Source organism: Silurus aristotelis (genome assembly GCF_946808225.1).
Source record: "Silurus aristotelis genome assembly, chromosome: 2".
NCBI classification, from domain to species: domain Eukaryota; kingdom Metazoa; phylum Chordata; class Actinopteri; order Siluriformes; family Siluridae; genus Silurus; species Silurus aristotelis.
In genome coordinates this window covers 36281451-36308950 of record NC_139575.1, presented here as the reverse complement: position 1 = coordinate 36308950, position 27500 = coordinate 36281451, and the positions used below count along the sequence as shown (strand labels likewise).

The window sequence follows — 27500 nt, the reverse complement described above, 5'->3', positions numbered from 1 at the left end:
TCAGCCGGTCGGATCCACGAGGCAGGAATCCACTGCGGCTCCTCCTGAGCTCTCCTCACCGCAGTCAGCAGCCGAACACAGGACACCTGCAGGCCATCGTTCACGATCACGTGATCAAAAAACTGAGCGTAATGCTTCTCCATCCTGCAGTCTTCCTCCTCGATCTCATGAAAGTCCTCAACCTGTGAGAGAGAAATACAAAAAAAGGTAGGACACAGGAGACATGCAATTCTGCAACAGTGTGTGATCGTACAAACCCACCTTAAATGGTCGACTGGGGCAGTAATTAGTTACCTGGGCTTTGAGCCGTGTTCGTTTCATTTGGGCTAAAGGAGGAGGTTTTATGTAGATGATGTACGCTTTCAGCTCCTGAGTCCGTACTGACACAATATCCTGCACAGTAAACAGCAAGCAAAGAAAATTGATATTTATAGAGTTACACACATCTCTCGTCTTAGGGGAAAAACCCTAGTTCAAGTCTTAAGATAAAAAACGAAGCACAATCAAAGTTCTAACAAAAGCTTGACCTGCTGAAAAAGTCCAAAGGCAGCTTCACACTCACATAAGGATGGATATCAATGATGCAGATCTTCCCAGCAGCTAGAACAGCCTTCACTGCGTCTACGCTGGTGCCGTAGAAATAACCCCTGAACTCCCCGTACTCCACAAACCTGAAACAAAACAAACGAATAAAACAAAAATCAGTACGTTTTAAAGAATAAAAAAATATATTGGTTTTTGTCTTCTTCATATTGTGCTATGGGTGCGCAAACTTTTACTCACAGATACGACCATATAGAGTCTGAAATCACCTGTTTGTGTGTATCATGGTCTCAAACTCATCCCTGCTGATGAAGTGATATTCCCGCCCGGGTTCCTCGAACATCTTCCGTGGCCTCGTCGTGTCTGTAAACAGAGAGTAAAGCATGCAAGATGTGGAGCCTAAAAAGAGAGAGCGAGAGAGAGAAAGAGAGAGAGAGAGAGAGAAAGAGAGAGAGAGAGAGAGAAAGAGAGAGAGAGAGAGGGAGAGAAAGATCACAAGGGGTGAGAACGAACGTGTACTGACGTGGCGTGGCTCCCTGGAAGGTCCTCGGGTTGATCTCGATCAGTTTCCTGCGTAACTCGTTCACGCCGACTCCAGAGGGACCTGAGAAAACAGTTTAGGAAATAAGAAGATGAACAAATTCACACACACACACACACACACACACACACACACACACAGATTCAGCCTGATGCAACAATCGTTCAGATAGATTTTTTTCTCATCAATCTACACTCCGCAAATATCACATGTACATAAATATTCAGACTTTGCAACAACACTGGGAAATGAGCCCAGGTGCCTCTCAGCTCTTTTGATCATCGCTGAGATGTTTCTACACCTTGGCTGGAGTCTACCTGTGGAAACTTTTATTGATTAGACATAATTTCCAAAGGCACAAATCTCTTTTAGGTGGGCTTCACAGCTGATAATGCAGATCATAGCAAAAAAGCAAGCCATGAGTTTAAGGAACTTCCTGTAGAGCTCAGGATTGTTGCAAGATACAGATCTGGTGAAGGCTACAAATACATTATATAGAAATAAATTATATATATATATATATATATATATATATATATATATATATATATATATATATATATATATATATATATATATATATATATATATATCCAGACTTACCAAGTAGAGCAATGAGACGGTGTGTGTCGTCTGAGCGGCGCTGGTATCGCGCCACCTCCTCGTACGGATCTGAGAGCGAGATGGAGCAGCACAGGGAGTGAATCAGTCCTGAACCTCCACCTTGGAACCTACGCCGGCGACACACACGCAGACTCCTCCGGAATCCGGCTGAGACAATCACACACATCCAGACTTATACAAATAAACCGTACGATATATTATCCGGTACAATATTTGAATGCAGAAATGGAATTAGATAATTTACAAACTTTTTGCAAATGCAAATATATTTTTCACACATTTCTTGAGTTTAAATGGGTCACTTTGAAGAAATGAGGCGTTTACTTATATATACATTAAAAGCCAACTGAATGTCCTTCTTCACACATCCCAGCTTGTTAGGAAGGTGGGGTCAGAGTGTAGGATTTGTTGCATTGAAGGTTAAGGGCCTTTCCCAAGGGCCCAACATTAACACAACTGGGGGTTTGAACCACTGACACAAACCAAAGCCTTAACCACTGAGGTCCCATCTATCATCAATGAATGGTGTGGTTGATGTTCTCTCAGTGATTGCTGAATTAAACTGTAAAAATTCTACTGGACATTTGAGAAATATTAGTGAAGCTTACTGAGATAAACGCCATCAACGCTGGCACTAAAGTCGCTTTCATCTGAAACCAGGAAGCAGATTTAGTGCTTTTGATAAACAGGACAAATAAATAGGTGACGATTAAACGATGAGCGTGAACTTACCCTCCTTTAGCTCCTCTTCTTAGTTACCAATTAGATGAAATGAAGGAAAAATCATTTAAAATCGTTCGTGTATAATACAGTCATATAGTACCTGTTAAAAGTTTAGAAACATCTGGTCTTTTATGTTTTTTTTGAGACACATGCAGGTTTCTTCTGTTTCTATGGAGTTCTGCGGAATCCAAATTTGACATCGCTGGTCCTAAAAGAACTTGTGTAAGATGGAGAGAAGATGTGATCAGATTGCCTCTTCCTGAAAGTCAAACATGAAGGTGGAGGCTTAATGGTTTGGGGTTGTTTTGGAGCAGGGAATGTTGGAGAATTATTGCAGAAAGTGAAAGAATTCCTGATCCAACATGGCTTCCATTCTATACTTCAACACCGTCTGGACTGCAGCTCATAGGCTTCACTATACAGCAAGACAACGACTCGAACATACGTCTGATTCTGTGAGCGTTATTTAGAGAGATCCTATTGAACTTCTCTGGGGTGAACTGGATTACAAGAAAGAAATATCCAACTAGTGAAGAACATCTCTGGCGAGTTTTACAAGAGGTTTGGAGAAACGCATGTGTGTAAAGCCGTTATTCACTGCTAAGGGAAGATTTTTCAGTGAAAATAAATTTGAACCTCTGGACATTTTTGTTTTGTCAAAATAAATCTTCATACCATTACATGACCGAGTTTGTTTCGTATAAACAAAAGGAATGCACGTGTCTCTCAAAAACCATTAAAGACTCAAAGCCTACCAGATTCAAAAGCTTCCTCATCTAAGGAAAAAAATACATTTCATTAGACTTCTTCATGGAGTAGTGAAATAATGACAGGATTAGAAGATGAAGGAAAAAATGAAGAGACCTGTTTCTACAATCGACACATCTATAGCCGTCAAGTCATCCTCTGAAGAGAGAAGAAAAGGAACAGCATTCTTTTATAGATCTATCTATCTATCTATCTATCTATCTATCTATCTATCTATCTATCTATCTATCTATCTATCTATCTATCTATCTATCTATCTATCTATCTGTTAGGGCTGTCAAAATTAACGTGTTTATAACACATTAATACATTAATTTTACACTGAACAAATTTGCACGTGATGAATGCAGCGCACGTTTCCGTCTGACCATTTTTATTAAAATAGAAATAAATTAATATTAGAGGCGAAAGTAACACGAATATTTTGTCTTCATGCTCTATGTTGAGTTTGGTTTCACTAATAATAAACATGCATTTGCATAAAGCAGCCATATTTGTTAATTCCCATGTTGATTCTAGTATTAAAAACTTGAAAAGTATTAATATAAGGTACATTTACAACAGATAAAAATGATGCGATGAAAATTGCGAAAATTCACGATGTTAACGAATCACGTTAACTCATGACAATCATGTGATTGACAGCTCTAATATATATATATATATTATTTTAGCGACTGCTGCTCACCTTCAGGGACTGTGCTCACTTTAGATTAGAACAAAACAGCCAAAAGACATTACTTGCTCAATATGAAATTACAATGTTTTATTAATATTTTCTCAATATTTATCAGTTATGAAATATACAGACTGTTAAGAAAATGTATTTTAATCAATAATGTGTTTTTTAATTTTATTAGACTCAAATCTGACCGTATTAATTTTCCCTTGAAATATGAGATGGTATCAAAACGTTTCGAGACTCGAGACTGTTTACAAGAAAGTACCTTATTTATCTACATTTACACACGATCACCTTCAAAATATTTGAACATCTGAAATGTGTCTTTATTTTTAAGCTTGTCAAGCACCTTCTGCTATTCGGGAAGAGGGCGAAGTCCGCAGGAGCCAAATCTGGCGAGTAGGGTGGGTGCGGAAGTGAGATCATGTGGATTGTTCTCTGACGATCATCATGTACAAGTTGCTGAATGTTTTTGACATTTCCAGAGGCTGAGCTCATTAAAGTTTTTTCCGGATCTTTAGTCGTCTTCCAGTGACGTCCTTCCGCTCAAAACACCTCGAATTTGCTCCTTGCAGCATCGCCGTCGCCGGCAGATTTGAACAGTTTCACAGAGAATTTTACGTTTGATCTCTGTTCTAAATTGCCGTCCACGATGAAAACGCAGACGTGGTAAAACACGTGGTCAGTTAGCACCATTAGTTCTGAAACTGTTTGATACCACCTCGTATAAAAATAAGGTTGTGTTATAGCCATTACAAACGCAAACAAATATTGTTCACGCAAAATAGACAGATGCTTGTCTACCCATTGTAGGGTGGAGGTATGTGGAAGAAGGTGAGGAAAAGGTGAAAGGAAAGACGTCACATTTACAAGAGTGTCATTTTGGATACTCACAAATTTTGTTGCAGGAGTGGGTCTGGGTGCAGCAGAAATCTTTCATCTTCCTTAATGTGAAATGTTGAGAGTTTGTTGTACTGTATTATGATTTTAGATGATCAGCTTTGACATATCACTGTGTATAAAAAGAACAGCTTTAACCCCTGACCTCTTGAGCATGCAGGCAGAGGGGACGAGGCCCGCGCATGCAGAGCTGCATGGCAGTTTCTTCGCCTGCCACCAGAGGGCGTCTGTTTGGTCCACTATCTCCAGCAGGTTGCCCTTCCTAAAGGTCATACCAGCATCCACACATGGGATACCAGGGTCCTGGTGGGGGTTGTAGTCAACCATGGCTCGCACAAACATCTACGTTCAAGACAGACATGAGCAGCAGAACAAAGAAAACTTAGAGGAAGAAGAATAAAATCTCACCATGGTCTTGTTGCTGATGGGTCTGTCAGTAATCGGGACTACTTTAAACATAACTGTCCCGTGCGAGTGAGCCTGTTTTGGAAGGACAAGACTTGTCAGGTCACATCCATGAAGACCGAACTTTTCACTTAAGAAAGTAAATAAGAAGGGAAACCCTAACCAATATTTTGATTATCTGCTCTGGTTCGAGTCCAAACACAGGATAGCCGTTCACCTCCACCAATCTGTCTCCAGCATGCAAGAGACCTGCAAGAGGACAAACAAAATGTCAACACTGGGGCTACTTAAATACATACTCATATATATATATATATATATATATATATATATATATATATATATATATATATATATATATATATATATTTTTTTTTTTTTTTTTTTTTTTTTTTATTGCATAATACGCTATATGTGAATATTGTTAAATAGGCACGGAAGAAATCTCACCACTGCGTTCAGCCAGGCCTCCATGAATAACTCGAGCCACGTAGATCTCTCCTGACATTTCATCTCTCCGTATAGTCGCTCCCTAGAACAAATAAAACAACAGTCGGCAATAAATCAATAAACAAAAAAACAAACGAGTGTCAGTTAAAAAAAGAAAAGACAAAGCTGATGATGTGGAAGATGGAGTGCAGGTCTTTCTCCAGGAGTGCTATTAATTTTCTGCAAGGTCTTCCTTCTTAGGTCTTCTTCATACAGGTTTGTTTGGGTTGGAATGAGGGTTTTGTTATCGCTTTGGTAATGGATCTCAGTCACCATGTTCCTTCACAGGATACAAGACTGGAGTTATTTATCAAAGAAAAAGGGTCTTCCAGATAGCATGTGGCACCTTCTGCAGAACAAACTGAGTGATGCAATAAGCTAAAGACTAGTTTTCACAGAAGATGCTCACCAAAGGTTGGTTGTTCTTTACCATGCAGACGATCCTCATGGCCTCCTCATTATTGACCAGGTCTTCAGGCAGTGCAGGTAATACTGGCTCATAGTCCTTCAATCCAACAACATCATGGGCTGAGAGCAGAGCCTGAAAATACTGTATTCTAAATTCTCTGCATGCAAAAGTTTTTCAGACACAGCTGTATGGAGAAGCCCTATTCTGGGTATATATTAAGTTGTGAAGTGGGAATACTTGCTTTGACTTGACATTTTAAATAATTATTACACAAATTTCCAAAGATCATGAAACATATTTGAAGTAAATACATAGCAATTTGTGCGAACACGACAAGAAATATATTCAAATATGGAAATATGGATCGGGCTGATGAAGTACACAAAGCATGTAGTTGAAGGAAAATATTACTCCGGCTATTACCTTCTAATTATCATTTTTGTCGCAAGATTTTTTTGCTTAATCAGCTGTTTTTGTGAAAACACTCTGTTACTCACTGATTGATTTCTATTAAAATGATCATGAGCCCAAAACAGGAGATTCTACATCATTTATTTCTCTCTAAATGTTCTGCTTGCTGTTCAACTGACGCTGAACTGTGTGTTGGTGATCAGTAGATTCCACCAAACGCCAATCAAAACAAGTTGAAAACAGAGCACACCCTGATTGGTGACTCGCTGCGTGTTTGACCAGTTCTGTTTTTATCCACTCATAAATTAAAAGGAACCACCGATTGCACAAAAATATACTTGAGTAAAAAGTACGATATTTGACATTGAAATGTAATGAATTAAAAGTCAATGGAAATGGAAATACTTCAGTACAAAAACAAGAAAAAACAACTTGAGTACAGTAACAAATTACATTTATTTTATTGTTGTCCACCACTGTGGGTACCTGCATGTGGGGCTCCGTGAGAAGGCGGTAAAGTTCTCTGGCCTCGTAGGATGGATAAGGCACAGCTCTCAAATCTGACAGAATCTGAAACATCCCACAGGTAGACTCAGGAGCAGTTACTTATTGTTATATTTTTGCAGAAATCGGAAAGCCGGAGATCTAGGGTTAGGGTTAGAATTCCTATAGGATGATTATAAAACATCAGCATTCTTAACCTCGAGGGAGAGCCCAGAGGCGTAGGGGAGGTACGGGGTGGGCGAGCTCCTCAGATATTGCCGCAAACACTCGTAAACCTGCACATGAAGAAAGAGAGAGAGATCCTGGTTAAACTATCAGCAAATTAGTGATGGGAAGATCGTATCATTTTAGTGACTTGGTTCTTTGAATCTCGTTCATCATTATGAACTTCTTATAATTTCCTTTTTACATTATTGTGTATGTTTTCAAGTTGAATAATAATTAAAAAATGCGATTAAGTTCGAAGCGGAGATTAAACAAACTTGCGTTCCGCCACTCTGTACGTTCCCGAGGGAACTCGGATTGTAACTATGTTCCGCACGTGAAAAAGGATTGCATCCAGTACACGTGTTCTAAACCGAAAAAAGTCCTGCTCCGAAAAATATAGGTAGAAATACGTGTACCGTTACACCCCTAAAATATGTTGCAAGTATATATTACTGCATAGAGTCTATGAGAGTCACGTTAGAAAAAAACGAACGAATGACTGAGACCAAAGGACTAAGAGATGAACTACTCAATTGTGTTTCCTGTGTAATGCACTGCATGGTGTCTCTGGGAGTCACATGACAAACGAACGACTCGGACGAGAAGAGTCAAGATGTAAACTACTCATTTCTGTTTCCTGGACATAAACTACAGAGAGTTTGAGATGCTTTCCTCAAGGTCGTCCAGTAGAAAATGAAACGAATCACTGTTTGAGTTGACTCGTTTTTCTGAGTCACGTTCATTCATAATGAACGTTTTTCCAAAGCGTTTTATTCTTTAACTGACCTTCAGTAATGATCGTAGCCACGACGTGTTTAGGAGACTGTAAAGCAGTCCTATCCCGTTTATGTCCTTGTCAACAAAGTCCTTTACTCCTTTGACCACGTGAGACAAGATCTGGATGAGATCTAGACAAAAAAGGGTGAGAACGATTACTATTACTTGATGGCACCATCACGAACCATAACACAGTCATCTCTTACCGCCTTCGTCTTCACTGGGCAGATCCGCTTTGGCCCTGTTTTCCATCACTGGCTTCATCGATTTTACATCCGATGCTGCACACAGTAACACAATCATGTCTTCATTAGCACTAATAATAGATCATAATAGATTTATGCAGCAAATATGGCTTGAAACAAAACGAGTGACCAAAAGCTGAAATTCCTTCTGCCTGTAACCTTTAAGGAGGACCAACATTAATTCAAGGACAGGATTCCAATACTAATTTGTCAAGTTCAAGCTGATTAGTGTGAATACTTAATACTACATTAAATACTTTTATTCCAGAAAGATCCATGAAGTACTTACCCTTTTATTCTTTCTATCTCTCTCTATGTTCTCTTCTCTGTTAGTGTGCTTTTCCAGTCAGGAGCAGACTTCAGACCAGACAGTTGTGTCAGGACAGAGTGTAATCCCTCTCTATCCTTAATCCCACACAAACACAATGAAGAAAGCGTTGTGTGTGTGAGCGGGGGAGGGGATTAAAGCTTCAGTAAATGATTTTTCTTGAATAGTAAACCAACTTGACTGTCTTTACATCCCAATAACTATCTCTTGGATCAAAAAATGGCAAAAATAGAATTGGAGATTCGATACGTAATCACTATACAGAGGGTTGCGATACGATATCTTGCGATACTGTAAGGTGATATCTTGGGATATTTTTTATTTGAGAAATAGGATATAATTTTAGGAAAGCTGTCATTAAGAACACCACCATATGCAAATATTAGCAACACATTTTTTACCGGAACCCAGTGGGATCTGCATTTGCCTGTGAAACAACCATTTTTTTAATACCTTTGGCTCAGAATGCATTTTGAAGTATACACTAAAATTTGCTTCAAATATCCCACGGTTTTATGATGAAAACGCAATCCTAAGTGTGCTAACCGTGAGTCTGAATGCATGTGATTCATTTTGCTACCATTTCTGGTTGGACATGTTTCACACATCAAATCAATTTGGGAAATACATTTTAATCTAGCAATTTATAAAGCATTAAAATTAGTATGTAATTCATATATTAAAACTACTGTTGGAAATGGCATAAAATTTATATTTATAATATAATTTTTTACACCAAACTTTGCACATTTAGTAATGAAAAATGTAAATTTTAATACAGAAATGCATTGCCATTTTGCACATTACATTTTGAAAATTGAAGTTTTCTTTATTATTTATTTATCAAGATTTATTTGTATGCGGATATCACCATGAAACCAGCGATGGTAAAAGTACACACATCCTTCACTCAAGTTGAAGTACAGATACTTTTAAAAGATTCTGGTAAAAGTACTGACTATTTCAACTTGAGGGAAAAAGTGTGAAGAAGTTTGGGCTCTGACGTGTACTTAAGTAAAAAGTAGTCATTACTACTACCTGTTTTAGTGTCTGGCTGGTGACTGAACCTCAGACACTTTAATACAAAAGAATCTCAAATGTTGTTCTTTAATGAATGTATCCAGGCTGAAGATCCACCATATAGAACACAAGCAGAGAAAAGATGATGATGATCAGGAATGTGTCTGTTCTCAGTCATGTTTACATCACTGACTCCCTCTGTCTCATCCACGTTAACCCCAGACTTCTTGTTGCCTTCTGCTTTGAGCTTTGTAAACTAGTCTACATCTGTGGTGTGTGAAAACCAGGAAACGATACACCAGTGATAGATTGAAAAAGCTGCGCAATGACAGGAAATAAATTGATGATGTCACCAAATAGATTAAAACTAAATGAAGAAGTTTGAAAATTAAAAAAAAAAAAGAGAAATCTACTTAAGTACAGTAACAAAGTATTTGTACTTCATCAGTTTCCACCTTGAAATGAAACCAACACCCCAATCACAATACATATACAACATGGTTCAAGATAAAACAATCACCAGAAACACAGACGATAAACATTCCATTAGCCACTTTATTGCCGCATGTAAGTACAAAGACAATTCTGGACAGAAAGTACCAACTGGACAAACCCGTCACAATGTCCTGGAAAGACAACATTTACACACTCAAGTACTGGAGGAGACCAACACTGTCTGAAAATTCGGTCAAACCAACTGGAAGAAAAAAAAATCAGCCTCTGAAATACCAGTGTCTGAATTTTTGCTTCGCTCTAAGATTACACGAAATCCACGTCAGCATTGGTCCTTTAGTTTCTTCAGTAAGACGAGTGTCGACGTTGTAAATCATCCAGGTACGATGTACAGATCAGCACTGCAACTGGACGTGTCGATCTCCAATAAATAAAACCTCGGTTATTAAAAACGATCGCGTTCGACATCACGCTCAGTTCGGAATACTGTAAAAGCTATTGCTCTTTGCTTACACACACAATCGTTCGGTCGTGCTTTCTTTCTCTCACACACACACACGACACGATTGTCACACAAGGACCCCAAAAAAAATCACAAAAAAAATACATGTGCTTCTGTGAGAGAGTGGTACAGATGGTTAAAAAAATACCTAAAATGAACTGGACCGTGGCACAAGGGCTGCGAAACACTGGAAACACTTCCCAGTTTAACAAAATTAAATGTGTATACAATAAAAATAAAAAATTTCTTAAAAAAATTAACAAAAAATCAATGATATCCAACCAAAAAAAATGCCATGCATCTGATTGGCTGTTGGAGCAGCATGTGACCAGTATTGTTGTTTTGGAGGAAAAGCAAAAATAATGGCACCTTTCATGGCGTCCATCATGTGCCTCAAAAACGAGCATGTTTTACATTCAAAAAATGATATTATATATTTATATATAAATAAATAAAACTATATATATATATATATATATATATATATATATATATATATATATATATATATATATATATATATATATATATATATATATATATAAACCTGCTCAAGTAAAGAAAACTGGATCCCTATAGAAATCCACAGAGATGAGATGAATGGTACAGTCTAAAAAAAAATTACAGTGAAGAGATGAAAAAAAGAAGAAGACGGCACAGGAATGAGCAGGAAGGGGGGGTATGGTGATATCTTGACCTGGCCCATGACCATCTTTCACGTTCTTCATGATAGTATGGGTCAGTGGGCTCGTGGATGTCCTCCTTATGTGATCTTCTCATGCTGAATTTGATAATAACACGCCTGACCAGACAGAGAAACACATTCAGGTGTAAAGTTGAAAAATTGGAATTCGGTGTGTGTGTGTGGGTTGTTTTTTTTTGTGTGCGGTACCTTTAAAGTGGTGAACATGATGCCGTGTTCTCCGTGCTGCACGCACGGGTCCATGAGGTCCTCTATCAGACTGACCTCTGACCCCAAGTTCCTTATTCTGTAGAGAAGAGAAAAAAATTATATTAGGAACCTAAATGCAGCCAGTAGATGTTAGTGTATATATTTCAGAAAGTAGGTCTCTAATACACACGCAAACATGTGAACAGATTGCAAAATCCCAGGAATTTCAATAACTGGAAACATTCCATGGGAATTAACAAGAATTAATGGGAATAAACTGGGAATTTATACAAATGCAGGTATGCCTATAGCAGGGAACTTAAATGTAGTAAAAAATCTTTTTTTTACAATATCCCATAAATTCCCCCGATAAAGTTCCTATGGAAATTTTCCGGAAACAATATTCCGGAAATTTTCCGCCCCTTTGTAACCCTAGTACAGATTTCACTGAAATCAATACATCAGACCAGAGTCACAAAGTTCTATTAATGATTAATACGATCAATGCAGGGTCGTGAAAGAAGCTAAGTGTGTTACCGAGCACGGAGCACCACGTAGAGAAAAACGGGAAACAGATCATCCATAGACCACAGGAAGTTCTGTTTGAGTAAGCAAAGAACTTCCTGAGTTATCTCCTCAAAAGTCATCTGAATGACCTGCAGCTTGTCTGATGGAGTGAAAGTTGTGCTGAAGGACAAACAAAAAAAAATAAAAGAAGACAAATGTAAAAATTTGTGGAAGAAACTCTGAGGAAGTGGAGTTTTGGAGCTCACAGCATTTCTAACCTGATTTGTTGTAGTGTCTCCACAGCTGAAGCAAAACAGCCATCTTTAGTGCTGGGAAGGACCTACACACACACACAAACACACACAGGATATAGATAGATAGCAAATTTCCCTCACATCCACACACCCAGTAGGACAGAAATCATGCAAAATATCTACCTGTTGCTTTTCACCGTATGTTGTGATGTTCACAGGCCAGAATTTTCTACAACAGCAAAAAATGTTATGAAGTTATTAATAGCCATAGACAGCAATAGGCAAATATAGTAATATGGTGTATGAATGTGTGTGTGTGTGTGTGTGTGTATATATATATATTTTCTTTTCCCCTTTACTTGAACTAGGGGACCTAAACCTGTTCCAGCATGACAATACCCCGGTGCACAAAGCCAGCTCCATGAAGACATACTATTTCTGCTATAGAGCTCTGACCTCAACCTTATTGAACATGATGAATGTGAACTCTGACTGGCCTCCTCACCTCACCTACTGTAGCTGACTTTACTAACACCCTTGTGGATAAATGGATCTCCAAAATCTCCACAAGCTCACTCCAATATCTAGTGGAACATCTTCCCAAAAGAGCAGAAGTGGGAAGTTAATGTGGAACGGGATACTCGAAAAGAAACAAGCATCAATGGTGTCCACAAACTTTTGGCCATAGTGTATATATTGCATATTCAACATTGCTAAAGATGAAGCTCAGTGTATATACAGATGTATATAGAGTTGTGTGTGTGTGTGTGTGTGTGTGTGTGTGTGTGTGTGTGTGTGTGTGTGTGTGTGTGTGTGTGTGTGTGTCTCACTGATGCACTCCGAGAAAGGCGAGAAGCGCGAGGTCGGGCTGCTTGTTGAGACGCAACACACAGTCCCAGTACACGTCGTCTTCTTTCTCCTTGTCCAGAGCGTACAGAGTGAAGAGAGGAGGGTAGAGACGTGGCAACAGGACAGGCAGGAGCAGAGCCGAACTACTGACCACATGCCTGCGGAGGAAACGCTTCAATGGTGAGTTTTTTTTTTTCTGACACAGGAATAAAAGTGACAAGACAAGCTGCCTGTTCTATTAACTTCAACACACAGAAGAAAAGAGACTCCGGTGAGGGAACCACCCTTTATATCCAGGATGATCGCAGGAACTCATTTGTTTTGCAGGTGAAAGGGATGATGTGTCGTTCTGTAAGGGGGAAAAAAATCCTGATTCTGATTCTCACCCTGGTTTTGGAGACTCGAGTTCGCCGCTAGTCGTCTTCGATTCCTTCTTTTCTTCTGGAGCCTCAAACAGCAACCCGCCTTCCTCTGGAAGATCAGGAAAAAGGAATCTACAACACACACACACAGGTCAATGTATAGAAATCATATTGCAGTTGAAAAAAATCGGCATAAAAGTAAAAAAATTTGATGCATCGTTTTAAAAATGTGTGCATAGTTTTACACATATTTGCATCTGTAAAAAAAAAAAAAAAAAAAACTATATATATATATACATACAGTGAGGAAAATAAGTATTTGAACACCCTGCTATTTTGCAAGTTCTCCCACTTAGAAATCATGGAGGGGTCTGAAATTGTCATCGTTGGTGCATGTCCACTGTGAGAGACATAATCTAAAAAAAAAAATCCAGAAATCACAATATATGATTTTTAAACTATTTATTTGTATGATGCAGCTGCAAATAAGTATTTGAACACCTGAGAAAGTCAATGTTAATATTTGGTACAGGAGCCTTTGTTTGCAATTACAGAGGTCAAACGTTTCCTGTAGTTTTTCACCAGGTTTGCACACACTGCAGGAGGGATTTTGGCCCACTCCTCCACACAGATCTTCTCTAGATCAGTCAGGTTTCTGACATGTCACTGAGCAACACGGAGTTTGAGTTCCCTCCAAAGATTCTCTATTGGGTTTAGGTCTGGAGACTGGCTAGGCCACGCCAGAACCTTGATATGCTTCTTACAGAGCCACTCCTTGGTTATCCTGGCTGTGTGCTTCGGGTCATTGTCTTGTTGGAAGACCCAGCCTCGACCCATCTTCAATGCTCTAACTGAGGAAAGGAGGTTGTTCCCCAAAATCTCGCAATACATGGCCCAGGTCATCCTCTCCTTAATACAGTGCAGTCGCCCTGTCCCATGTGCAGAAAAACACCCCCAAAGCATGATGCTACCACCCCCATGCTTCACAGTAGGGATGGTGTTCTTGGGATGGTACTCATAATTCTTCTTCCTCCAAACACGTTTAGTGGAATTATGACCCAAAAGTTCTATTTTGGTCTCATCTGACCACATGACTTTCTCCAATGACTCCTTTGGATCATCCAAATGGTCATTGGCAAACTTAAGACGTGCCTGGACATGTGCTGGTTTAAGCAGGGGAACCTTCCGTGCCATGCATGATTTCAAACCATGACGTCTTAGTGTATTACCAACAGTAACCTTGGAAACAGTGGTCCCAGCTCTTTTCAGGTCATTGACCAGCTCTTCCTGTGTAGTTCTAGGCTTATTTCTCACCTTCCTTAAGATCATTGAGACCCCACGCGGTGAGATCTTGCATGGAGCCCCAGTCTGAGGGAGATTGACAGTCATGTTTAGCTTCTTCCATTTGCTAATGATTGCTCCAACAGTGGACCTTTTTTCACCAAGCTGCTTGGCAATTTCCCCGTAGCCCTTTCCAGCCTTGTGGAGGTGTACAATTTTGTCTCTAGTGTCTTTGGACAGCTCTTTGGTCTTGGCCATGTTAGTAGTTGGATTCTTACTGATTGTATGGGGTGGACAGGTGTCTTTATGCAGCTAACGACCTCAAACAGGTGCATCTAATTTAGGATAATAAATGTAGTGGAGGTGGACATTTTAAAGGCAGACTAACAGGTCTTTGAGGGTCAGAATTCTAGCTGATAGACAGGTGTTCAAATACTTATTTGCAGCTGTATCATACAAATAAATAGTTTAAAAATCATATATTGTGATTTCTGGATTTTTTTTTTTAGATTATGTCTCTCACAGTGGACATGCACCTACGATGACAATTTCAGACCCCTTCATGATTTCTAAGTGGGAGAACTTGCAAAATAGCAGGGTGTTCAAATACTTATTTTCCTCACTGTATATATATATATATATATATATATATATATATATATATATATATATATATATATATATAAAATTATTAGTACGCTAATCTTTTATTATTTAGAAAGTGACCAATATTTGATATGTAGATCGATTTCTCCTCGCTAAACTGTTTCTCGAGCATATCTGTCTAGAATACAGATTAACATGGCAGAGGTAGAGCTGTAACTTCCGGGAGACATCGTGTTGCATTGAATCACACTATTGTGAATTAAATGAAACTCGGACGAATCGTAATGGGGGAATTGTGTCGCATCGCAACGGTAGCTGCTTCATATGTATCTTCAGTGTATCGTATCGTTGGCTATGCTTTGAGATGCGAATCGCTTCGGCCTCAGTTATAGAGATGCACATCATTAAAATATATGCATTCAGGCGTCAAGAGGCAAAAAAGCCCCATTTGATTGATTGAGATCAGATCATATTTAACATTCAACATGACAAAAATAATTTGGACAAAATGACTTCATATACTGCATACGTATTATTACATCATTTGAATTATTCTTAATCATTTCTGTAATACTCTGAAGTGACACCATTGTAACTCTATTTGCGGAACATGTCACACACACACACCTGACAATCTGAAAGATGCGACTGAGGTAGGATTTGATCTCGTTGACGGCCTGCTGCAGCAGCCTGCGGTTTGCTCCGACGCCCACGTACGTCATCCGGTACACGGCTACCAGCGTCTCCAACAACCGCCCCAGCGGGTGCAGCGGCGTGTCGCACGCCTAGGAACACGTGTCAGATATCAGCTGTGTCACAGTACCGTTCTTCTGATCGTATTTAGGACAGTGATTGCACTGACCTTGATGAGGTAGCGGCGGATGATGTCGTATTTCTCCAGCGTAACAGGTCCGTCGTGCTGAGGAATGAACTCCAGACTCTCCAGAGTTTTACTATGGGAACGACTCAGCAGCTCAGGACTGTGACACACACACACACAGATGTGGTTTTGATGTATATACACACACATTGAATATTTATGTCTATGTAATACCCCGATGTTCAGTCTATTTGTAATATTTTAACTAATTATTAGTATTAATATGCTTAATAGATACCTTAATATGTATATGTATTTATATTTTCTTATTTTTATTTTTTACTTTAATCACAATTTCACTGTGACCAACTGCAAACAATTTCCCTATAGGATCAATAAAATATTCAGATTTGCATGAACATTTGCATAATTCACATAATTTGCATAATTACAACAGAGAGTTACAGAAAAACTGTCCAATACACACTCTAGCTGCTTCCCTGCATCTCAATAAGGCGCACAATTCATCCTTTCACCCTTCCGAGTCAGACTCTACCTCTCCATGTGCTGTCTCCTGTTAGTAGTGAGTGCTATAGCGATGTTGTCCCAGGCAGTCTTGGTGTCTCCTTGTCCTGTTGGGTCACATCCCATCTGGCTCCAGCACTCACCAAACACTGCCTTCCACTTCTCCTCAGGGTGCACGGAGAACCGACCCAGTTTACTGCTCACACACAAACACACACAGATCCAAATATTTCACACCATAACTGAAGTATTAGTGAAATAATAGTGAAAATAATAGTAAAACAGACATACAGTGCACGGCTCTTGTACTTGTCCGAGTCATACAGGTTGGGTTTATAGTAGGATCCTGATATCTTCAGACCAGTTCCCCAAACACCACTGATAGAACCCTCAATGTAATCACCATTTGGCATCGTCAGTGTTCCCTGGGGAGAGGAAGAGGACAGGGGGGGGATCAGGTATGAGGGTCTTGCTCTAGAGTAGGTATTCTTCTAAACCATATCAACTCCATAACAACATATTTGTGGTACATTGCAGAAGTTTGGCAGATGTTTCTTCAATTTCAAATGGTCTAAAGTTGTATGCAGGATATTTAATAGAAAGGTACAAAATCTTGAATTTTGTAAACATTTTAAAACAATTAAAATAAAATGTAGTTAAATTCAATGAGTCGGCGTTACATGGACATCGGAAAATTAAGACGTGTTTAAAATTATTTAAGACTTTTTAAGGCCTAAAAATGTTGAAATACATTTTAAGACCCTGCGGAAACCCTGTCAAAGGCCCTTCAGTGCAAGAGAGAGAGTGTCCACCTTCCCATTAAGAGTCCAATCTTCTGAGAAATCCCCCTCAAATGTGGTGTCGTCTTCTGAAAGTAAAACCCCCATCCCCTGAGAGTGTGGGAGAGCAGAAAAAGACAATCAGTAACGTGAAAACAACGGCGTGTAACAACAAAAAAAATCTATGTTCGGGTCTTACCATCATTTTATTGTTGCTAAAAGCGCCCTCGTAATAGAGACCAAACTGTGTGACGATCACGCCGTTCCCCTGCTTCTGATCATCCTGCCATATACCCATGTACTTCTCTCCTCTGATATCAACACACACAAATTACTCACACAGCAGTAAAAAACACATCCCTCAGAGATACCAAGGGGGTTTAAATGCGAGCTACAACCTTCTCTCACCTCGTGATGTCGTCAAACACGCCGTAGCCGGTCTTCTTGTCGTTCACCCACTGGCCGATGAAGACGCTGGGGGAGGTGGAGTTAAGTTTGCCGGTGCGCAGCATGCCATGGCCGTGGCGCATGTTATCCTGAAAAGAGCCCTCGTACTCTTCTCCTGTGGCGTACCTACAACATTACACACACATTGCACATGTATTACACAAAACCTGGAATTGGACCACTATGGAACTGTTCTGCAAACGTTCCACAGCATTCAATGTATCCAAAAAATAAAAATAAATGAATAATCCACTGTGCTAACTTTAAGTTTCTTTTTTAAATCCCTGCCATTGTTGTGTATGCTTTCAAGTTGAATAAAAAATTTTGTGACACTGCGCTCAAAGTCCAAAGCGGAGACTAAACAAACCTCCGGTCTTCCACTGAATTCGCGTTTAATGCGTTTAATTTTAACTATGTATTCGGTACGAATACGTGTACTGTTACACCCCTAGTTTCTATCACATCACACCAACAGGTGTTTGATTCCTTAATAATAGCACCAGTTTCGTGCTGTGTGTTGAACTACACTGATCTCAGCACCTGAAGGTCCCGAATCCACACATCTTGCCATCCTTCCACTGGCCCTGGTAATGATCACTCTTATTAAGGGTCTTGTTCGGAACAATATAGTCACCAAACCTGGAAAAAAAAATCAAATAAATCAATACTGTTTTATTTATGCTGACATTTGTTCATAAACATATTAAAGGATACGCAACCGACCCGTCCTCGAATCCGTTCTTAAATGTCCCGGTGTAAGTCCTTCCGTCTGGCCATTTTAACGTGCCCCTATAACATAAAAGCAAGAAATCAGCTCTTACATGACATGCATTATAAGCCCCGCCCCTTTTCACAAGACACCCACCTCCAATGGGGTTTGCCTGCCACCCAGCGGCCTTCGTATAAGGCGTCCTTCAACCTGCTGTCCTTGTAGAAGGTGTAGGAGGCGGTACGGGAAATGGGCGGGTCCGCTCTCGATCCTGCTTCGGAGGTGGGAGGAGCTGAATTTGACCCCGCCCCACTCAGTGCCTGTTCTACAGCCTGATTTATGGCACGTAACCACTTCAACTGAAAGTAAATCACAGCCGAAAAAAAATAAATCAAGCATGTTACTACAGGAACTTATTGATGAGTACCAAAACTCACGGCCTTCGTGGTGGCTTTATGTACCTTTTCAGATGGCGAGGAAGCCATCAGCGTGAAGCTTTCCTCCGGCGACGTTAGTTTCAACCCGTACCTGTCTCACACAAGACATTTTATTACACGACACACACAGATACACACACATTCTATAGCAAAGGAGTACAATTAAACCGTCTCACTCACAGGCCGGTGTTCTCATCAGACATCGGCTCCACCCACAGCGTAGTCAGCGGGAAGACGTGATGAGTGGAGAACTGGGGAAGAGGAAGGGCACAGGAAGAGTCGTTCATTAACACATTTCTAGAAAAGGAGTCTATACTGGTCAAATAAATTCTATAAAGGCAGAACATGCCAAAGGAAACAACCACAGGTGATTTGTCGTCATCGGCGGCATGCTGGTTTCATCGCAAACGTAAAATTTGGATAACCACGCGAACGCACAAGCTGCACGGTACATCACGGGCTAATCATTATGTGATGCGATATGATACATATCACAACGCTGACGGATTCTGCATTCTGATTGGTCAGAAAGATTTGTGTTTTTATCTTTTACATTTATGGAAGTGTCAAAGGAAAAAGGAAACAAAAAACCTTGCTGGCGATTTGCAACTTTTAGCTTTACAATTATCATTATAATAATAATAAAACTATTAATAATAAATAACAGTAAATAATGATAAAAATAATGTAGAAAACAGATAATATAACCGACAATATAAAAATTGTTCTTTGATTGATCCGAAATTGTTAATGTGAGCAATAACAATTATAACTGCTGAGATACAACAGGAATAAAACATGCTGGGGATGTATTTATATTTTCTTATTAAAAGAACATTTTTTTTTTTTTTTTAAAAAGCAATCAACTTCTGTGCATTTTCACAATGCGTTGATTTTCTGTATGTACTGTGCAGCGCTTGTGCACAGACACACACACACACACACACACACACACACACACACACACACACACACACATACTTTATAAAACTCTGGCAGAAGCCTGCCAAAGAAATGACTAAAACTAGGATTGTGTCTGACAACTGAAATACAGATAAACACACTGTACTGCTGCATTCAGGGGTAGGAAAGGTGTGGAATGGAGCAGGCCAGGGTTGAGAGGGCAACTACAGGTACAGGGTAGGGCTTGGATCAGGCATTAGTGTGCCAGTGGCTCCGAAAAAAGACCTCCACAAGTCTAACTCAAACACAAAAACTCATATGCTGATTATGATCTGTTAATAACAGAGACAAAATACAAATGTGGACACCTGTTTTTTTTCCAGCCATATGAGGTTCTTACTCAAACTGTTACCACAAAGTTGGAGGCCCAAAATGATATAGAATGTCTATGGATGCAGAAGAATAAAATTTTCCCTTCACCTGAACTAGGAGAGCCAAACGTGCTCTAGCATGACAACGCTCCTGTGCACAAAACCATCTCCACAAAGATATGCTTTGCATGGGTTGGATGTGATGGAAGATCTCCTGCTATAGATCTCTGACCTCAACCCTATTGAACGCCTTTGGGATTCATTTTTCACGCTGTACCCCAGGACTCCTCACCTCACCTACATCAGTATCTGACGTAACTAACACCCTTGTGGTGGAATTAATCTCCACAAATCTAATCATATTAGTTCCATTAATACACTATAGTTCCAAAAGTTTTCGTACACCTGGTTCGTGCATCGCATTTCACATTTAGTCATACTTCGCGCTTATAATTCCCTCCACTCTCCTGGGAAGATGTTCCACTAGATATTGGAGTGTGCTCCTAGAGATTTGTGCCTCATTCACGCACAAGGGTGTTAGTAAAGCTACTGATGCAGGTGAGGGTGAGGAGGTCTGTGGTGCGGTCAGTGTTCATATTCACCCTGAAGGTGTTTAATAGGGTTGAGGTCAGAGCTCTATAGCAGTAGATCTTCCACTCCAACCCATGCAAAGCATATCTTAATGGAGTCTGCTTTGTGCACAGGTGCATTGTCATGCTGAAAAAGGTCAAGAGAAAAAGAAATTTCACGCTACTGCATCCGAAGACTTCCGATACAATTGTGTGCTATAACAGTTTGGGAAAGAGCCACATATGGCTGGGAAAGTCAGGTGTCCCAATTCTTTTGTCCAAATAATGTAGTCCAACAGTGTCAGAAAATATTATAATATACAGTGAGGAAAATAAGTATTTGAACACCCTCCTATTTTGCAAGTTCTCCCACTTAGAAATCATGGAGGGGTCTGAAATTGTCATCGTAGGTGCATGTCCACTGTGAGAGACATAATCTAAAAAAAAAAATCCAGAAATCACAATATATGATTTTTTAACTATTTATTTGTATGATACAGCTGCAAATAAGTATTTGAACACCTGAGAAAGTCAATGTTAATATTCGGTACAGTAGCCTTTGTTTGCAATTACAGAGGTCAAACGTTTCCTGTAGTTTTTCACCAGGTTTGCACACACTGCAGGAGGGATTTTGGCCCACTCCTCCACACAGATCTTCTCTAGATCAGTCAGGTTTCACCTGTCGCTGAGAAACACGGAGTTTGAGCTCCCTCCAAAGATTCTCTATTGGGTTTAGGTCTGGAGACTGGCTAGGCCACGCCAGAACCTTGATATGCTTCTTACAGAGCCACTCCTTGGTTATCCTGGCTGTGTGCTTCGTGTCATTGTCATGTTGGAAGACCCAGCCTCGACCCATCTTCAATGCTCTAACTGAGGGAAGGAGGTTGTTCCCCAAAATCTCGCAATGCACGGCCCCGGTCATCCTCTCCTTACTACAGTGCAGTCACCCTGTCCCATGTGCAGAAAAACACCCCCAAAGCATGATGCTACCACCCCCATGCTTCACAGTAGGGATGGTGTTCTTGGGATGGTACTCATCATTCTTCTTCCTCCAAACACGTTTAGTGGAATTATGACCCAAAAGTTCTATTTTGGTCTCATCTGACCACATAACTTTCTCCCATGACTCCTCTGGATCATCCAAATGGTCATTGGCAAACTTAAGACGTGCCTGGACATGTGCTGGTTTAAGCAGGGGAACCTTCCGTGCCATGCATGATTTCAAACCATGACGTCTTAGTGTATTACCAACAGTAACCTTGGAAACGGTGGTCCCAGCTCTTTTCAGGTCATTGACCAGCTCCTCCCGTGTAGTTCTGGGCTGATTTCTCACCTTCCTTAGGATCATTGAGACCACACGAGGTGAGATCTTGCATGGAGCCGCAGTCCGAGGGGGATTGACAGTCATGTTTAGCTTCTTCCATTTTCTAATGATTGCTCCAACAGTGGACCTTTTTTCACCAAGCTGCTTGGCAATTTCCCCGTAGCCCTTTCCAGCCTTGTGGAGGTGTACAATTTTGTCTCTAGTGTCTTTGGACAGCTCTTTGGTCTTGGCCATGTTAGTAGTTGGATTCTTACTGATTGTATGGGGTGGACAGGTGTCTTTATGCAGCTAACGACCTCAAACAGGTGCATCTAATTTAGGATAATAAATGTAGTGGAGGTGGACATTTTAAAGGCAGACTAACAGGTCTTTGAGGGTCAGAATTCTAGCTGATAGACAGGTGTTCAAATACTTATTTGCAGCTGTATCATACAAATAAATAGTTTAAAAATCATATATTGTGATTTCTGGATTTTTTTTTTTAGATTATGTCTCTCACAGTGGACATGCACCTACGATGACAATTTCAGACCCCTCCATGATTTCTAAGTGGGAGAACTTGCAAAATAGCAGAGTGTTCAAATACTTATTTTCCTCACTGTATGTGTGGCAGCAGGGGCATGGCCAAGCATTGGTTTGTGAATGGAGGGCGGAGCTGGAGGAGACAACAGGTGTGTGATTCTCTTCGCTTGTCTCCTCAAGCTCCGCCTTACAATCACAAACCGGTGCTTGGCCACGCCCATGCTGCCACGATATGGAATATAGACCAATAGATCTCAGTTATAAATGGGACAGTAAAGCAAGTGTTGTGTCTCCCATTAATAGATCATGCAGTCAATATGTGTCATTAATTATGACCCTAATCTCTCGCCAAGGACGGAAAAGGACGCGTCTCGATCCTGGCATCATTCTAGCTTCATTTTCACAGTCTCATTTTTGACTCAAGAACACATCCCTGATCTCGAGAAAAAGGCAGACTGCACTACAGTATCTATAGATAGCCCTGAGCCCAGCCCTGAACACTTTGGGGAAGCTGTGCTAGAGAAAAAAAAAAAGATCTATATTTGTTTTTCTTATTTTTTATTCATACTTACAAGCCCCTTAGAGGCAAACATTCCCTACCGGAACAGAAATAAAACATCAGACACTCAAATCTTTCTCAAGAGCATTAAAACATCAGATGTAGGGAAGCAAAGGAAAGAGCAGTGGTGAAAAAGCAAGGAAGAACAGGGCAAAAATAATAATAAAAACACGAGACACACACACAAAATCCTGAGGTACCTGAGCGTGAACGAGAGCATCGTTAAAGAGGATGAACCAGTTGACGGAGAAGCGGCTGGCGTTCTGCAGGCTCAGGGCTTTGTTGCTGCTCTCACACACCAAACGGCGAGACGGTTTACGCAGGGAGTCCTGAGAAAACGGTGTAAATGACACGGTGATGGGGGGAAAAAGTCTACTTTTACTCTGTAATAATACGAGGTGGTATCAAAAAACCTCTAGACTAGATTTGTAAGACGGCAACGAGTCGTTAAACATGCTCAACCCCCAAAAATGTTGAAACCATTCGGAAACTTGTGCATAACGATCGCCGGAGAACGATCCACGACGTTGCTGCCGTTGTCAGTGGATAATACGGAACAGTACAGGCAATCATCACGTGTGATTTAAACATGCGGCGTGTTGCTGCCCCCAGGAGCAGAGGGAACACCGCGTCAAAATCTGCCAAGAACATCGTTGGCATGCTGTGCATGACCCGTCCTTCATGTCCAGGATCATTACTCACAGGATCTCAGTGAGAAAACTTGGGTATATGAGTACGACCATGAGAACAGTCTTCACAGTGGAAGAGCTCATTATCTTTAACCCAGGGGCCACACCGGTAATAGCGAGTTCTACTACCAGGTTTTAAGGCGTCTAAGGGAGGACATTCGGCAAAAGCAAACGGATCCGTGGATCGCTAGTCTCAAAACGTTTTAATACCACCTCGTATATTATACAAGAAAAACCAGAGACGACTAATTTCATGTGATTTGAAGAAATATCGATCCCTAACTCACGGTCATCTTTCCAGGAAACGTCTTCCAGAAGTGCAGCGTGTACTCCGCCTCCTTCCTCTTTCTGTTAAGTTGAAGAGCCAGAGCGTCGTACTTCGAGCCCACCTCCTGCAGCTTCTGATGGTCCACATAGCTCTAAGATGCGTTTAGATACAACTATCAAATAATGTATTGCACATTGTTATACAGTTGTTATTATTAGGCAGGACATAATGCTGACACATACAGAATCGTAGCAGGACGCGAGTTTGAGCAGAAGGTGGCTGTACTCAGAGAGATGGCGGATGGGAAGGTAAAAGAGATGAGCCAGAATGTCTGCTAGGGTCGCGCCGTCTTCTAAACACTCGGACAGTTTCTGGAGCTTCTCGTAATTCTTCCTAAACACATCCCTGTAAAGATATATCAGACATTTCTCACATTTCTCTCAAAACTATTAAACATCTTAAAACCTACACACACACACACACAGACACATATTCACGGTTGAGTGACTCACTGGCAAGGTTTTACAAGAGCCTGAAAGCCGCCCATGACCAGCATGTTTCCCACTGCAGCAGAGAACCTAGAGAGAGAGAGAGAGACAGAGAGAAAATGTGAGAAAGTGAAAAAGAGTGGGCGAGAGAGAGAGGTAGATAAAGAGGGAAAAAAAATATATAGAGAGAGAAAGAGAGTGAGGGAGAAATATAGAGAGAGAAACAGGGAGAAAGAGAGAAAGAAAGGCACAAAGAGAGAGAGAAAGTGGGAGTGAAAAGAGAAAGTGAAGAAAAATAGACAGAGTGAGAAAGAGAGAAGTAGAGAGCGAGAGGGAGGAAGCAAGAGATAGATGGAGAGGTATAGAGAAAAAAAAGATAAAAAAAAATAAGAGAATGAGAGAAGGGAGGATAGATAGAGGAAAAGAGAAAGAGGGGAACAGATAGACAGAGATAGAGTGAACGAAAGAGACATAGTAAATTGTTGATCATTATTAGATTATTGATTCTGTCTGTGTTTTGTATAATCAGCATGTTACTGTGTTATAGTGTGTTATTATGACCACAGATGGTGTGTGTGTGTGTGTGTGTGTGTGTGTGTGTGTGTGTGTGTGTGTGTGTGTGTGTGTGTGTACTTGCTCAGAATATGTGTCCAGGAACAGATGTGCGTTGTCAACGAGAACCAGGCCTCTAAAATCATGTGATCGTCGCAGGACAAAGGTCAAGGCTGCTGAGTTCTGACCAGTCAGGTGTGACAGGCGGCTAAATCGACCAATCAGATTCTGGAGGAGGCCGGTGCAGGCGGGTCCGAGAGCAGAGCTTAGACAATCTACAGACGCCAAAAACATATGTTTACTGCTATTAAGTGCAACAGAATTTTGAAAAATAAAAACACACTCACATAAGGGCATGTGCATACACACACAGGTGTACACACACATACACAGACACACAAACAGATGCAAATAAAGATACGCAGATGCGCACACGCACATGCTCACTCACACGCAGACACACACAGTCAGACACATACAGATGCACACACAGACGCATTTACACAGACGCACAGTGTCACAGATTTACACACACACACACACACACACACACACACACACACACACACACACACACACACACACACTATACCCAGTTTAAGCAGTGGCTGCAGAAGCACAATCTTGATGTTGGTCAGTTTGCAATAGTACTTTCTCTCAGCTGCTGCCAGCTCGTGTAGGCTGGCGATTAAACCCACCAAGCTATGGTCAGACATCGCTGCACACAACTGTCCACCTGCACTCACAGTGCTCACGTAGCCCAGCTACACACACACACACACACACACACACCATTATAAAACTATATATTGACAGTGTTTACTGAAAAATCCGGCTCACAAGAATGTACAGTGCCACTAACGTTCATGCAGAAGGGCAGTAGTACAGGCTGCTGTGTGTAACCTCCGCTTTCCTCCAGAGCCGCCGCCGCCGATCCTTCCTTCACCTCCTTCACCTTTTTCACCTGCTGCCCGCTGTAGTAGAGGATTGGCTGAGGGCAGTCTCCGTCAGCCAGTAAGAGAGTGTGATGCTGTCCTGCAGCGGCATCCCACACGCGAATCCCCTCCGACAGCTACAGACCCACAGAGAGGACAAACAGGGTTAGAACTGTACTGCCAATCGGTGAGCAATTTACCAAGAAAGAAAATATTCTGATGTCTAGATGATTATAGTGTACCACTCTGACTGTCTTTTTTGTTGAAAAAGTTTAATTACAACAAAAATTGAAAGGTGGACTGGTCAGTGTGTTGGGTTAATGGGTGGGTGAGTGGGAAAGTAAGTGGGTTTGACAGTGAATTGGTCAGTGAGCTGGTGAGTGAGTTGGTGAATGGGTTGGTCAGTGGGTTGGTGAGTGGGTTGGTGAGTAGGTTGGTGAGTTTGACAGTGAATTTGTCAGTAAATTGGTGAGTGGGATGGTCACTTTATTGGTCAGTGAGTGGTGAGTGGGCTGATCAGTGGGTTTGTCAGTGAATTTGTCAGTGGGTTGCTTGGTGGGTTGGTCAGTGGGTTTGTTGTTGATTAGAGGTTTTAAAATGTTATAAATGTTAGTCACATTATAATAAACCCTGAATGAAAATGTTGTGAGGTAAAGAAAGTGGTGAGGTAAAGAAAATGGTGAGGTAAGACCATGAGAATGACCAGTTGTTCAATGGACATGCGCATGTAATGGTTTAAAAGAGTGAAGAGTTTTTGAAAACCTTCCAAATTTTTCTGAGCAATAGATAAGGCTGTAGACCTGGAAAAACCATCATCTCACTGGTGTGTGTGTGTGTGTGTGTGTGTGTGTGTGTGTGTGTGTGTGTGTGTGTGTGTGTGTGTGTATACCTTGGCTGGATGAGGGACAGTGCTGGGGGATTCCATGTGCCCTAGTTGACCAAAGCTGTTCCTCCCCCAGGAGTACACCTGTCCCACAACACACGCATTTACCCTTTAATACCCAATACACACTTTAAACACACATACAAAAAAGTCAAAATGGTAGGAAGATTTACTATCTAGCTCGAAGGATCAATTGTAAGGAAGTTTCACTGTCTGGTGTGCGCTGATCAGGAGATTGTACTCGCCCCAGTGTGTCAGTAAAAACACGGTACAGGATTAAAAAAACTCAAACTTTACTGGGTTTAGAATTGATCGTGTGTGATTCTTGCTGTCATCTGCTAACTGCTGTTCAGTAGATTGTGTGATTTCGAATGACCTGCTACTGCTCAGTGTTCTGGCCTCTTGATGGAGAACGGTGCACTGTGATGTCAGAGGTAA

At 40.8% G+C, this 27500-nt stretch overlaps 2 protein-coding genes across 8 annotated transcripts in view; both read right to left on the bottom strand.

Annotated features, from left to right (window-relative positions):
* mpp4b (MAGUK p55 scaffold protein 4b) overlaps positions 1 to 8259 on the bottom strand; it is an 8376-nt gene extending 117 nt beyond the window's left edge. The window contains exons 1-21 of one of the 3 annotated variants that reach the window (XM_083559865.1): positions 8190 to 8259; positions 7993 to 8114; positions 7197 to 7274; positions 6982 to 7065; positions 6085 to 6216; positions 5637 to 5718; positions 5350 to 5435; positions 5190 to 5261; positions 4927 to 5123; positions 4776 to 4825; positions 3888 to 3905; positions 3296 to 3337; positions 3187 to 3207; positions 2441 to 2458; positions 2317 to 2358; positions 1688 to 1855; positions 1067 to 1147; positions 813 to 906; positions 563 to 671; positions 262 to 393; positions 1 to 182 (exon numbers count right to left, since the gene is read on the bottom strand). The exon at positions 1 to 182 is cut by the window's left edge and continues 117 nt beyond it. In XM_083559865.1, the coding sequence (XP_083415991.1) occupies positions 1 to 182; positions 262 to 393; positions 563 to 671; positions 813 to 906; positions 1067 to 1147; positions 1688 to 1855; positions 2317 to 2358; positions 2441 to 2458; positions 3187 to 3207; positions 3296 to 3337; positions 3888 to 3905; positions 4776 to 4825; positions 4927 to 5123; positions 5190 to 5261; positions 5350 to 5435; positions 5637 to 5718; positions 6085 to 6216; positions 6982 to 7065; positions 7197 to 7274; positions 7993 to 8114; positions 8190 to 8247 (1868 nt within the window). In that variant the 5' untranslated portion in view covers positions 8248 to 8259. The remainder of the gene's footprint in view (positions 183 to 261; positions 394 to 562; positions 672 to 812; positions 907 to 1066; positions 1148 to 1687; positions 1856 to 2316; positions 2359 to 2440; positions 2459 to 3186; positions 3208 to 3295; positions 3338 to 3887; positions 3906 to 4775; positions 4826 to 4926; positions 5124 to 5189; positions 5262 to 5349; positions 5436 to 5636; positions 5719 to 6084; positions 6217 to 6981; positions 7066 to 7196; positions 7275 to 7992; positions 8115 to 8189) is intronic. The other 2 variants (XM_083559867.1, XM_083559866.1) reach the window with 2 other exon arrangements.
* A 2950-nt stretch (positions 8260 to 11209) lies between these two features.
* The window catches only part of als2b (alsin Rho guanine nucleotide exchange factor ALS2 b), a 24339-nt gene continuing 8048 nt past the window's right edge, over positions 11210 to 27500 (bottom strand). For all 5 annotated transcript variants that reach the window (XM_083560323.1, XM_083560321.1, XM_083560322.1 and 2 more), the window contains exons 9-35: positions 27069 to 27146; positions 26107 to 26316; positions 25837 to 26008; positions 25330 to 25519; positions 24717 to 24782; positions 24447 to 24609; positions 24224 to 24355; positions 23448 to 23576; positions 19180 to 19250; positions 19024 to 19090; positions 18719 to 18921; positions 18577 to 18642; positions 18394 to 18492; positions 17815 to 17979; positions 17606 to 17717; positions 17440 to 17517; positions 16919 to 17052; positions 16659 to 16823; positions 16145 to 16262; positions 15910 to 16067; positions 13420 to 13527; positions 13015 to 13191; positions 12368 to 12413; positions 12209 to 12270; positions 11961 to 12110; positions 11424 to 11520; positions 11210 to 11333 (exon numbers count right to left, since the gene is read on the bottom strand). In XM_083560323.1, the coding sequence (XP_083416449.1) occupies positions 11295 to 11333; positions 11424 to 11520; positions 11961 to 12110; positions 12209 to 12270; positions 12368 to 12413; positions 13015 to 13191; positions 13420 to 13527; positions 15910 to 16067; positions 16145 to 16262; positions 16659 to 16823; positions 16919 to 17052; positions 17440 to 17517; positions 17606 to 17717; positions 17815 to 17979; positions 18394 to 18492; positions 18577 to 18642; positions 18719 to 18921; positions 19024 to 19090; positions 19180 to 19250; positions 23448 to 23576; positions 24224 to 24355; positions 24447 to 24609; positions 24717 to 24782; positions 25330 to 25519; positions 25837 to 26008; positions 26107 to 26316; positions 27069 to 27146 (3255 nt within the window). In that variant the 3' untranslated portion in view covers positions 11210 to 11294. The remainder of the gene's footprint in view (positions 11334 to 11423; positions 11521 to 11960; positions 12111 to 12208; positions 12271 to 12367; positions 12414 to 13014; positions 13192 to 13419; positions 13528 to 15909; positions 16068 to 16144; positions 16263 to 16658; positions 16824 to 16918; positions 17053 to 17439; positions 17518 to 17605; positions 17718 to 17814; positions 17980 to 18393; positions 18493 to 18576; positions 18643 to 18718; positions 18922 to 19023; positions 19091 to 19179; positions 19251 to 23447; positions 23577 to 24223; positions 24356 to 24446; positions 24610 to 24716; positions 24783 to 25329; positions 25520 to 25836; positions 26009 to 26106; positions 26317 to 27068; positions 27147 to 27500) is intronic.